The 13,304-nt window shown below is 46.0% G+C and overlaps 1 protein-coding gene across 1 annotated transcript in view; it reads right to left on the bottom strand.

Moving 5' to 3' along the window:
- CCDC90B (coiled-coil domain containing 90B) overlaps positions 1-7,249 on the bottom strand; it is a 48,467-nt gene extending 41,218 nt beyond the window's left edge. The window contains exon 1 of the mRNA XM_068266702.1: positions 7,109-7,249. Coding sequence (XP_068122803.1) covers positions 7,109-7,181 — 73 coding nt within the window. The 5' untranslated portion in view covers positions 7,182-7,249. The remainder of the gene's footprint in view (positions 1-7,108) is intronic.
- Between the last annotated feature and the right edge of the window lie 6,055 nt (positions 7,250-13,304).

Raw genomic sequence — 13,304 nt, 5'->3', positions numbered from 1 at the left:
TGTGTCTACTTCCTGCTTTCATGGAAGCAGACATAAGGTTAACATCCTGTGCTTGCCAAGGCAGCCAGCTGACACAACTGAAAGATCAAATTACAACTTGTGATAAGTCACAGATGAGGGGGAAATAGACAAGATAAACGCTCTAAATACATACAGGACGCATCTCTATGTTTTCCTTCTGTCCTGTGCAAGACACTGTGTCCTGTCCATTTGGAAGAAAACCCGAGGTGACAGACATATGGTGGCCGCCATATTTATTTCCTTTTAAACAATACCAGTACCTGGCCTCCTGCTGATCCTGCCGGCTTCAGTAACTGGTATTGCTTAAAAGGAAATACATTTGGCAATCTCCATATTCCTTTTGCTTCCGTTGTCCTTTATGTCTGAGTACATTAACAGTTTAAACATGAAAAATCAGGGGTCATGGCACCACGCCAGTCACTGCGTGTTCGGTGTGTGTGGTATGTATAACCTCCGGTGGCATCTTGCTGCTTGACTGAGCACACTGTATTACCACTGATCTTACTACCTCTGACACTTCCTGCTACACTGCTGTAGATATTCTGCACCCCCGGGGAATGCACAGGTACCAATACCACAGCAAGGCATGCTGGGACAGAACCGGGGCAGACATGGAGCAGATGTCCACAGCTGGCACTGTTACTTATATATACAAATAACTCGCATACCAGCGCAAAGATCTATGCAAAGATAATTTATGGATAATATATCAGCCCATACAAAAATTGTAGAAAGTTCACAGCAATTTACATCATAGAAAAACAGTACAGCAAGTGAAATTAGCAGTAAATACACATGGGGGATATCAACACAAGATATAAGCACACATGCTTGTTACAGCAAGGAGATTGTTACAGCAAGGAGATTAATGAGATAGTAGCCAATGCAAACAATCATAGTGATACCCCCATAGTGTCAGATATATACCCTGACAGCGCGCCGTTTCGGAAATGGTCCTTCGTCAGAGAGTATATAAAAACCTTCCGGCTACTGGCACTGTTGTCATTAGTGATCTTTCCAATAGCCAATCTAGTGGTCTCTATTCCGAGGACTCTCATACTCGGGGGACGGTGAGTGGCAGGGTTGGAGGGTAAGGTGTGAGAAGCAGGGTGGGAGGAGTCTGTGGCTCTCTCTTTGCACCTGACATTACAGAGCTCTTGCAGGGAGGGCAGGGTGGGAGGGACTGGGGGAGGAGTCTGTGACATTATTGGTGGCTCTCTCTTTGCACCTGATATTACAGAGCTCTTGCAGGTAGGGCAGGGGGAGGAGTCTGTGACATTATTGGTGGCTCTCTCTTTGCACCTGACATTACAGAGCTCTTGCAGAGAGGGCAGGGTGGGAGGGACTGGGGGAGGAGTCTGTGACATTATTGGTGGCTCTCTCTTTGCACCTGATATTACAGAGCTCTTGCAGGTAGGGCAGGGGGAGGAGTCTGTGACATTATTGGTGGCTCTCTCTTTGCACCTGACATTACAGAGCTCTTGCAGAGAGGGCAGGGTGGGAGGGACAGGGGGAGAAGTCTGTGACAATATTGGCGTCTCACTCTTTGCACCTGACATTACAGAGCTCTTGCAGAGAGGGCAGGGTGGGAGGGACGGGGGGAGGAGTCTGTGACAATATTGGTGTCTCTCTCTTTGCACCTGACATTACAGAGCTCTTGCAGAGAGGGCAGGGTGGGAGGGACGGAGGAGGAGTCTGTGACAATATTGGTGTCTCTCTTTGCACCTGATATTACAGAGCTCTTGCAGAGAGGGCAGGGGGAGGAGTCTGTGACAATATTGGTGTCTCTCTCTTTGCACCTGATATTACAGAGCTCTTGCAGAGAGGGCAGGGTGGGAGGGACTGAGGAGGAGTCTGTGACAATATTGGTGTCTCTCTCTTTGCACCTGACATTACAGAGCTCTTGCAGAGAGGGCAGGGGGAGGAGTCTGTGACATTATTGGTGTCTCTCTCTTTGCACCTGACATTACAGAGCTCTTGCAGAGAGGGCAGAGTGGGAGGGACGGGGGAGGAGTCTGTGACATTATTGGTGGCCCTCTCTTTGCACCTGACATTACAGAGCTCTTGCAGGGAGGGCAGGGTGGGAGGGACGGGGGAGGAGTCTGTGACATTATTGGTGGCCCTCTCTTTGCACCTGACATTACAGAGCTCTTGCAGGGAGGGCAGGGTGGGAGGGACTGGGGGAGGAGTCTGTGACATTATTGGTGTCTCTCTCTTTGCACCTGACATTACAGAGCTCTTGCAGGGAGGGCAGGGTGGGAGGGACGGGGGAGGAGTCTGACATTATTGGTGGCCCTCTCTTTGCACCTGACATTACAGAGCTCTTGCAGGGAGGGCAGGGTGGGAGGGACTGGGGGAGGAGTCTGTGACATTATTGGTGTCTCTCTCTTTGCACCTGACATTACAGAGCTCTTGCAGGGAGGGCAGGGTGAAGCCAGTGATTATCTCTGCGAATCAGATGATGAGCCGCAGTGTCATCTCTACCATACTGTGAATGAGCCAAACTAGACAGGCATTGAAAATGAGAGGATGGATTCAGTAATAGCACAACAAACTAATAGCACAATAAAATCTCAGATAAGCCTGATAAGATCTGCCTATGAGCAGGATCTCCGGCAAGCCGCATTCCTTATTCAAGGGAGTCTGAAGCGTAATTTAAAACAAAAAACAGATACTCACCTAAGAAGAGTGCGTTCCTCCGCAGGCTCCTCCGTTAGTCTCTGACCCATGAGTCCAGAGACTGCTCTCTTCTGCTGCGGGTGGGCTTCAGAAGTCTTCAGGAGCACTCGGACTCCCGAAGACTTCCAAATATTCCTGCAGCAGAGGATTTAAAACAGAGAAGCCTGTGGGGGGGGGGGAAGAGAAAATGAGGAGAGGAGCGGGAAGGCTCTATAGGACCCTTTTTTTTTTTATTACGCTTCTTGCTGTACGTTATTTTGGCCAAGCAAGTTACAGGTTCACTTTATGCCCTTCAGGCCAGTTGTAAGGACTGTGGAGCTCAGCCAAGTCTGGCAACGTCACCGCGGTAACCCCCAGCACACCAGTTGTGCTGGAAAAGCCAGATCTACTACGCACAATGACTATTGCAGCACTCTTGTGCAGTGCGAGTCATGCTTCTATGGTGCTGTTTATTGAGAGAAGGATAGTGGGTCTCCCTGAAAAATGACCAGTTTTAATATTAGAGCACAGGGGTCAAACTCAAGGCCACAGGCCGAATGCAGCCCTTCTTGTCATTTTATGTGGCCCTTGAGAGCTTGAAATATGCATCATTGTAAGCAGCATAAGAAAGACAGCACACTGTTGAAATGAGCACAACGGTGACAGTGGGTTGCAGCAACAACCCATGGGAGGATCATACACACACCTCCTCCTTCTCCCCCCCCCCCCCCCCCCCCCCCATGACACCATCTCCCCACATAGCAGAGTAGCGCAGTGGAGCAGTGTAACGCCAGCGATACATTAGCCTAAATTCACTAAGATCATGCTGGAGATAATAAGGCAAGAGAAAACTCACCTCCACACATCGATTAAGGTGTATAGATATGTTTTCACAGTGAGAGTTATCTTATCTCTTTAGTCCTTAAGTTACCTCCGCTGTAGTTATTTTCATATGCAGTTCTGGAGTTATTTTAAGGATTGAAGAGTTAACTTAAAGACAGAAGAGTTAACTTTAGGTTTGCCTGAGGTAAAATGTTTCCTGAATACTACATGCCTTATCACCATGGTGATAACACTAGAAACGTTATTAAAGACAGGAGATAAGCTTAGTTAATTGAGGCCATAAAATAACTCCAGAGTTAAAGTACAACTGTAGTGAGAATTATATGGAGGCTGCCATATTTCTTTTTAGAAATACTAGTTACCTGGCTATCCTGCTGATCATCTGCCTTTAATGCTTTTAGCCATAGACCCTGACCGAGCATGCAGCAGATCAGGTGTTTGACATTTTTGTCAGATCTGACCAGATTAGCTGCATACTTGTTTCTGGAGTGATTCAGACACGACTGCAGCTTAACAGACCAGCAGGGCTGCCAGGCAACTGGTATTGCTTAAAAGGAAATAAATATGGCAGCCTCCATATACCTCTGACTACAGTTGTCCTTTAAAGACAGGCTGTTTATTAACTGCGTGTGAAATTAACTACAGAGGAGGTAAATTAACTGCAGAAGAGGTAACTTAAAGGAAAACTTAAGTCAAATAAAAAAAATGACATTTACTCACCTGGGGCATCCCTCAGCACCCCGAAGCTGGATGGTGCCCTCGCAGCCCCGCTCCGATCGTCCTGTCCCCGCCGGCGGCTACTTCCGGTTCGGCGACAGCCGCCGACAGGCTGGGAACGTATATATAGTATATATAGACGCTATAGCAGCATAGAGGGTGATAGCAGCGGCTGGGAACGCGGAAAATCAGCCGCGTTCCCAGCCTGTCGGCGGCTGTCGCCGAACCGGAAGTAGCCGCCGGCGGGGACAGGACGATCGGAGCGGGGCTGCGAGGGCACCATCCAGCTTCGGGGTGCTGAGGGATGCCCCAGGTGAGTAAATGTCATTTTTTTTATTTGACTTAAGTTTTCCTTTAAAGAGACTCTGTAACAACAAAAAGATCCCCTGGGGGGTACTCACCTCGGGTGGGGGAAGCCTCCGGATCCTAATGAGGCTTCCCACGCCGTCCTCTGTCCCACGGGGGTCTCGCCGCAGCCCTCCGAACAGCCGGCGACTGTGCCGACTGTCAGTTCAATATTTACCTTTGCTGGCTCCAGCGGGGGCGCTGTGGCGACTTTCAGCACGGAAATAGACGGAAATACCCGATCTCCGTCGGGTCCGCTCTACTGCGCAGGCGCCGGAAACTTGCGCCTGCGCAATAGAGCAGACCCGACGGCGATCGGGTATTTCCGCCTACTTCGGCGCCGACAGCCATCAGAGCGCCTGCGCAGGAGCCAGGAAGGTAAATATTGCGTCACGGCTGTACGGAGGGCTACAGCGAGACCCCCGAGGGACGCAGGACGGCGTGGGAAGCCTCATTAGGATCCTGAGGCTTCCCCCACCCGAGGTGAGTACCCCCCAGGGGCCGTTTTGTCGTTACAGTTCCTCTTTAAGGAATGAAGAGATAAAATAACTCTCTCACTGTGTGGAGGTAAGTTATCTCTTGCCTTATTATCTCCAGCATGATCTTAGTGAATTGAGGCCAATGTCTCTTCTGTTCTTCATGTCAGTTACATGCTTTGTGCGTTCATACTACCTTCTCCTGATCACGTGACATGCCTCAGGAGCTAGAGGTATGCAGCATAGAGCGTGCGGCTGTCAGGAACATCAAAAGAGACCTGAAACAGCACTAGGACAGGTAAAAATTCAGTGCCACGGAATATGTTGGTGTTTTATAAATCAATAATATTAATTGTAAACTGTGCTACTCTGCAGAAGTGTGTGTGTGTGTGTGGGGGGGGGGGGACGGCACCATGGTTGCTATAGTTACACCACTTAGAGACTATTCGGTAAATGTTAAATCTTAAAAAAACAATTTGTTATGTAATGTGATCTCTGTACCGAATCGATTATTTAATTCTACTAAAGCCAAAACTTTTTGTATGCTACAGGTACACATACATTCATTACCTTTAGGCTAGGTTTACAAGGGCTGCACAAGCAGTGCCCAAGAGTTATTCAGCCAAGCTAATAAAAAATCTTCGGCAGGGGATGGCAAAGGAAACAGGACGCTAGTCTACTTTAGGGTACCCAGCAGGAAACCTCATAGGGAGCAGTTTTCTCCAATCACAGCACCCTCTTAAGGCACGAGTCATTGTGATTGGCCAAATAGTGTGGGCGTAGCTTACCTCAACCTATCCAAAACCTAACTGTTTGAGAGGGTGTTGTCCACCCAACCACGTAAGCTGAAACTTTCCTATAAGGTTTGCTGCTGGGTCCCCCAGAGTAGACTAGCACCAGAAACGGTACAGAGAGAGGACTGGGAAGTCTATATGGTACCCAGAGCCTTCACTTTACAAAGATGTGAATTCAAAGTGAAATTAGTTTTTTTTTCTTGTTTCAAATTCCCTGTAACTGCATTGACTCCTCACAGGTTTACTTTAAAGGACAACTAAAGTGAGAGGGATATGGAGGCTGCCATATTTCCATTTTAACTAATACCAGTGGCCTGGCAGTCTTGCTGATCCTCTGCCTCTAATACTTTTAGCCATAGACCCTGAACAAGCATGCAGCAGATCAGATGTTTCTGACATTATTGTCAGATCTGACAAGATTAGCTGCATGAGAAAAGTGTGTATTTTTACTTGCGCTAGTCTGCTGCAACTGTGGCCCTTTAAAATGGTTTTGTTGCTCCCGGTGCTAGCTCCCAGTACTGGGTGGTACCAGAGGTATATGTAAAAAAAGCAAGGGCAGAGGGAGCACTCCAATGGTGCATTAAACCTTTTATTAATATAACACGCAAAGTAAATTTGCACTTACAAACTGCTCCAGTTCAAAATCGCCTTCGCCTTCTTCAGGTTTAACCACGCATGCGCAGTACTGTAACGCCGGCCGCCATGATGAGGCGCAGCGGCCGGCGTAATGACGAAGAGCTTCCCCGTTCAGGAAGTGGGAGCCCGACACCCGGCCCAGGTGTCGGCGGTGCGGTATGCGGCGGAGGGACCGGGAGAGGAGCCAGGACCACGCCGGGGGACCTACCGACCAACGGTGGGCTGCAGAAAGACCCTGGTGAGTACCAATTTTGTTTCTTTTTAGAGCTCGGAGTCCCTATAACTACTGAGTCCCCTAAAGTAGACTAGCACCCATCATTTAACGAACTTTCAGGCTAGCAGTCGTTCATTGTTAAACATTCATAGTGAAGATCTTCTGGTGGGTATGAGCCCAATGACTATGGCAGGTATTAGATTGTGAGCTCCTGTGACCAGTGGCATCACTCTGTTTAGTGTACAGTCCCTCAGAGCTGTATAAAAGCACAGCAATAATCTGCAGGCGTCACATGTCACCATCAGTGATAGGGAAGAAGTCTGGGGGAAGTTTGGAAAGTTTCAGCAGCAGTGACTCAATATCACAGTCACCTCCAGCCTGGTGACACAGACAGGTCCTCTTACCTCTCCTGCTGCACTGATGAGAATGGCTGATGAGCAGCTGACAGATGTTTCTGGACAGCACTAAACCCCTCATCTCCTGCCTGTATCAGGTCTCAGTGAACTGTACTGTTGCTCTGTGTCCTCCCCTGCTTCCCCCGCCTTACTTCCGGGGTGGTCGCTCTGCATTCTGGGAAGTGTAGTTTCCTCAGACTGCTGTGACTGAGGCAGCTAGCGCTCTGTTCAGATTCAGCTCCTGGTGGTGATTGTAGGGAATAAATGTGGGCGTGGTCTTCAAGTACTGTTCTCCCTCAATAGTGCTCGCCTCCGTATTTACACACACACACAGTGCTATATAGTACCGCCATTTTCAAGTGTCCTCTGGGATGTCATTATATATTTAAATGCCCTCATAAGTGCTATGTAATTTATATAATAATAATCCCTTATTTGAAATCAAACAGAAGTGAGGTTAAATTTACATAGCTTCCAACTGTCACTTTTTCAGAGTGACAGTCCCTCTTTGGGATTCCTGTCCCTTTTTCTTCCTCATTTCTCCCTCTTTCAGGACTGATGTACAGATCTATTTATATGTATTTTTCTACAGAAAAAAAATGTGTTTAATGGACTCTAAACTTTATTTGCATCATTTAAATTGACATATTCCTGTTTTTAAATGTTAATATGAAGGAAGAATAATGATGATAGAGAGGACAGTGTGATTTGAATGATAAAACAACATCTTTTGCTGCTGATTTTTTTGCGCTATGCAAGGTGAGGGGTGTGGTGGGGTATGGCACGGGCTGCATTATCCCATTAAAGGGCACCCAAGGTGAAAAACTAATGAAATAAACAATTATATCCAGAGCCGGGAAACTAATGAAATAAACAATTATATCCAGAGCCGGGACAAGGTCCTCCAGCACCCAAGGCTGAGACAACAAAGTGCGCCTCTCCATCCCTGCCACCCCAGCCGTCACACACTGATTGCTATTAGACTAAGAGGTGCCACAGGGCCCACAACCTCCCCAACACCTTAATATCTAGTTATCTGGCTTGCAGTCACTGCTATGTATCCCCTTTTCTTATTTCTTTCTGCTTCAAACACAATTAGGAATGACAGCTGAATGAATTGTGCGCCCCCTCCTACACTGCGCCCTGAGGCTGGAGCCTCTGCCTCGGCCCGGCCCTGATTATATCTATACTCCTTCTCCTAAAAAAATGACTTTTTAACCTCCTTAGCGGTAACCCCGAGTCAAGCTCGGGATGGAAATCCTCAGCTACGAGCGGTTATCCCGAGCTGGATCCATTGGAGAGGTGTAATGTACAGGGCTGCCGCAAATCTATCTAGCGGTATGATTTTTTGGGTCTTAAAGTGTGTGAAAACGTACTGCTTTTAGACACTAAAATAAAGAAATAATCAGGGAGGTTAAGATATTCCACAGTTTTATTGTATATTTTACATTTACTTTTTAAGTTTTTACTGTTTTATTGTTTTTGCTCAATGACACATTCAATGAAGTATGCCAGAGTTAAAATCTATGAACTATTGACTCTTTTTATCTCTTTCCTGATCTCTTTTCTGCTAGGAAAGTGTTTTATAGTTGTAATTTCTTATCAGTGAGGGTCACACTGTAGTCTGACCCAGTCCTGACTCAGACAGGAACTGCCGCTTACATACCTTATGTTTAACTCTTTCAGGTAGAGAAAGAAAAAAAGGAACACAGCTTAGTTATTTGTGTGCTGTACACACACATGTCTATCTCATCATGTCACATGTCACTCGCGTATCCTTTAAAGACCCAGTATTGGAAAGACCCTCAGGGTAACAGATCAGACCTCCTGGTCTGTACACTCCCTTCGCTGTCACCATGGCGGGTGTAGGGCAACAGCACTGGCATGTCCTGATACTTTTCAGCCAAGCTGGCATTCATAGCTGCTCTATTTTCATCTGTGCATTACATGATCATACCTTATTAAGGTAAACGACTGTTGGTAGTGCCTGATGCATGATTTGCGGCCACAAAACCATTTGTTTGTAAGTTGAGTCATGTGTTAAAACGTGAAACGTGGATAAATGATTTACTTTGGGACAACTATGGTGTCATACTCGCCGTGTCAGAGGGTTGCAGCATTCTCGGGCTGGTGTCTCTACACGTGCGCGCGGGAGAACGCTGGGTCTTGTAGTCCCTCTAAGACTGTCATGGCGCCCAGCGTTGTGCGGTGTGCGCGCACGCACCAAGTTGCGCACAGCGCTTGCGCAAAGGATAGTGCGCGCGCAGCATTGTGCACTGCGCTTGCGTTAGTTCCGGCGCCAGTTTCAATTACCAACAGTATATAAGCAGCACTGCCCTTCACTGCAGTGCTGCTTGTTCTGGCAGTTTTGGCTAGTGTTACTAGTGCATTTATACCTCTGATCTGATCTCCTGTATTGACCCTTGGCTTGTGACCCCGACTATCCTTGATCTCCGCCTGCCCCGCCCTTTGGCTTGTGTACCCGGTTATCCTCGAACTCCGCCTGCCTCGACCTTTGGCTTGTGACCTCGACCATCCGTGAACTCAGCCGGCCCCGACCTTTGGCTTGTTTCTGACTACGTCCTGCTCTGCTGCTCCTGATCATCCATCCAGTAGTGTCCTTCTGTTCTCCAAATCACTGTGGGCTACTTCCAGCGCAACCTGGTAGGCACTAGGCAGCGAAGTCCGACATCCCCGCTAGGGGGGTGTTCCAGCATCTCCATTAGGGGGGTGTTGGTGAAGACCCGTGGTCACTTAGACTCTGTGCTGGAGTGGTTCTATCCCAGTGGTGAGGTCAACAGTTCTCCACCTCGTGACATATGGATTTGGAAATGTGCTTTTAAAGTGTTACAATACTATAACATTTAACAAAAAATGTAATAAAAAAAACAGTATTGTATATTTTGTACATGAAAACAAATTTGTTTGTTCCTCTGAAACGTTGAAAGTTGTATGTGAGTAGAAGACACTCAATCAAGAAGACTGATTGAATATAAAATGAGCTAAAGAAAAATTTGTATAGTGTATGGTCACCTTCATCTAACGCCATCTTTTGGCTGTTTTATAAACTGTACCTAAGTAACTACAGTGATTAACCACTTGAGGACTGTAGGCTTAAACCCCCCTAAGGACCAGGCCATTGTTTACAAAATAGGCCACAACAGCTTTAAACAGACACTGAAGCGAAAAAAAAAATGATGATATTATGATTTGTATGTGTAGCACAGCTAAGAAATAAAACATTAAGATCAGATACATCAGTGTAATTGTTTCCAGTACAGGAAGAGTTGAGAAACTCCAGTTGTTATCTCTATGCAAACAAGCCATTAAGCTCTCCGACTAGTGCTGGGAATACACGGTTCGTTTTTGCCTTCGTTTAAACCTTCGTTTCGATTGTGCCTTTTGTCCTTTTCGATCCCGAAATAATCAGTCATACGGTTAATATCACCACCCACGGTTTAGTTTTTTTTTCCGATTCTGATGGTTTCGTTTTTCCAATGATCGAAGGCTGCAAAGAAACGAAACGAAAATCCCTTTTTACAGGGACGGACTAGCAAAAACGAATGTATAATCGATCTGAACAGCCATCAAGCCTACCAATGGCTCGATTAGATGGATAAAGAGAGATAATATCAAACATGTTCGATCACTAGTCGTTCGTTTTTGGGGTCTATTAATCGAAACTATAATGAGATTATGACTATTTTCACATACGTTTTCAACACTCGATTCGTTTACCGAACGAATCGAAGGTTTAAACGAAGGCAAAAACGAACCGTGTATTCCCAGCATAAGTTAGTCGTGGAGAGGGCTGTTATCTGACTTTTATTATCTCAACTGTTCCTGGACTATTTACTTTTCCTCTGCCAGAGGAGAGGTCATTACTTCACAGACTGCTCTGAAAGACTCATTTTGAATGCTGAGTGTTGTGTAATCTGCACATATTCTAGAATGATGCAATGTTAGAAAAAACACTATATACCTGAAAAAAAAAGTATGAGAATATTTTCTTTGCTGCTAATCTTCTAGTAATTATTCATAGTACACAACCAATTCACTATATCATATTTTTTTTTCGCTTCAGTGTCTCTTTAAGGCCTCGCTGCAGGGCAGCACAACTCAGAACACATGTGATCCCTCCCCTTTTCTGCCCACCAACAGAGCTTTCTGTTGGTGGGGTCTGATCGTTCCCAGGTTGTTTATTTATTTTATACAAATATTTATCTCTTTTTTTTTTAAATAAATAAACCTATTTTTTATTTTTCGAATCACACTGCGGTCCCCAGTACAGTGCTGCCTTAGATCGCAGCGCTGTACACTGTTATTAGACAGCGGTTTTGCCTGCAAAACATGTCCCCAGGACTGCACGCCAATCGGCTTTAGACAGTCCTGGGGCTGCCACCGCGTCCATGCCAGTTGCCGTGGATCGGTCCTTATCCAGTTCAACTCCATATCCCTTATAGCCAGAGGGTTTTCAATAGTTGTAAGTGCATTTATTCTTTAAAGAGGACCTGTCTACCCTTTGCATGGACAGGCCCACCAGAATGACAGGCCAGTTGATGGTTTTGATGTAAAAAGGCGCTCAGTAAGTGACCCTCTGTGTCCTTGTCCTCTCTGTCGGAAGGTGTAGAGTTGTTCCCGGGCCTCTTGGGAATATCCGCATAGGAAGCGGCTGGTTTTTATATTCCGCTAGTGCTGTCTAAGCAGATCTTCTATATTTTTGTAGCTAACAACCATAATACAAGTGCTGGGATCCTGAAAGCCTGCAGGCATCGCTGTCACTGCTGGTATACTTTAAGTGACGGTGTAGCACTGGAGACCTGAGCTCACATCTCCTGAGGTATGCTGAGAAAAAACTGTGCAGAAACCTCAGGCAGCCTCAGGTTACTCTGCTATCGTCTTTATTTTACAAATGAAAGGAGATTAACACGAAAAGTATTCCCCAGATTATTCCAGTTACTACAATTCATTGTCGAACACCTTTTTTTCCCTTGATGTCTTTCATTCATTACTGTAGTGACATATAGCAGAATGCAGTAAATTATACAGGATACACACTTTTAGGGTAATTTTCTTGGTTTCAGCATCAGAAACATGTATGTAGTCCCGCCCTCCCTGTGATGCTTAGCCTAGGCTAATTAGCTATGCAGAATTCTCCCCCTGACCCACCCCCCACCCAGAGCATTCTGGGGAGATCAGGTATATTTTGAACTCTCAGTAAGGCCCAGTGCACACCAAAACCTCTAGCAGATCTGCAAAACGATAGCGGTTTTGGGAGCAGATTTCAGAGCGATTCTAGGCATGTTTAGAGTGGATTTCTAAACATACCTAGCGGTTTTGGCTGCGTTTTTGTGTAGCAGATTACACATATTGTTACAGTAAAAGCTGTTACTGAACAGCTTCTGTAACAAAAACGCCTGGAAAACCGCTCTGATCTAGCGTTTTTCAGAGCGGCTCGCGTTTTTCCTATACTTTACATTGAGGCAGAAACACTTCTGCAAACCGCAAACCCACGCGGTTTGCAGAAGTGCTACAATATTCAAACCACCGGTGTGCACCATCCCATTGAGATACATTAACCGAGCGGTTTGACAGGCAGATGCGTCCGGCGGATCGCATCAATAACTGCTCGGTGTGCACTGGGCCTTATACCTGGTTCACACTACAAGAGCTTTTTAAAGGGAACCTGAAGCGAGTAAAATTATTTAAAATAAACTCAAGATGTAGCTACAAATGAATATTACATACTAATCTCACTGTCAGTTCCTCTCAGAAGCTCACCATTTTCTTCTTACAGTGATCCCTTCCAGTTCTGACAATATTTTGTCAGAACTGAAATATACCAGTTGCTGTCAGTTATGTATCAGCAGCTGTCAGTTACAACTGAATGTGCAAGGCAATGTCCATGTTTCCCTATAGTTCAAGTGGGTGATATTACAGTTTAACAGTGTGCTGACCAGGAAGCTGTTAGGGGGTAACGGCCATTTTTAAAATGGAGGACGGAGAAATGCATTCATCACAGTGGACAAATGGGACGCAGGAGAGGAGAAAGAGATTGAGGAGTAGACTACACAGGAGGTAAGTATGACCTGTGTATGGTTATTTTGACTTTTTATTTTCAGTTCAGGTTCTCTCTAAGCACTAGATATTTGAAAAGCTTTTGGGTTACATTAGCAAAACTTTTAAAATCACAAAGCGCTCAGAA

The sequence above is a fragment of the Hyperolius riggenbachi genome, chromosome 2 (assembly GCF_040937935.1).
Source record: "Hyperolius riggenbachi isolate aHypRig1 chromosome 2, aHypRig1.pri, whole genome shotgun sequence".
Lineage (NCBI taxonomy): Eukaryota > Metazoa > Chordata > Amphibia > Anura > Hyperoliidae > Hyperolius > Hyperolius riggenbachi.
The sequence above is the reverse complement of the archived record's forward strand: the minus strand, read 5'-3'. Positions and strand labels throughout refer to the sequence as shown.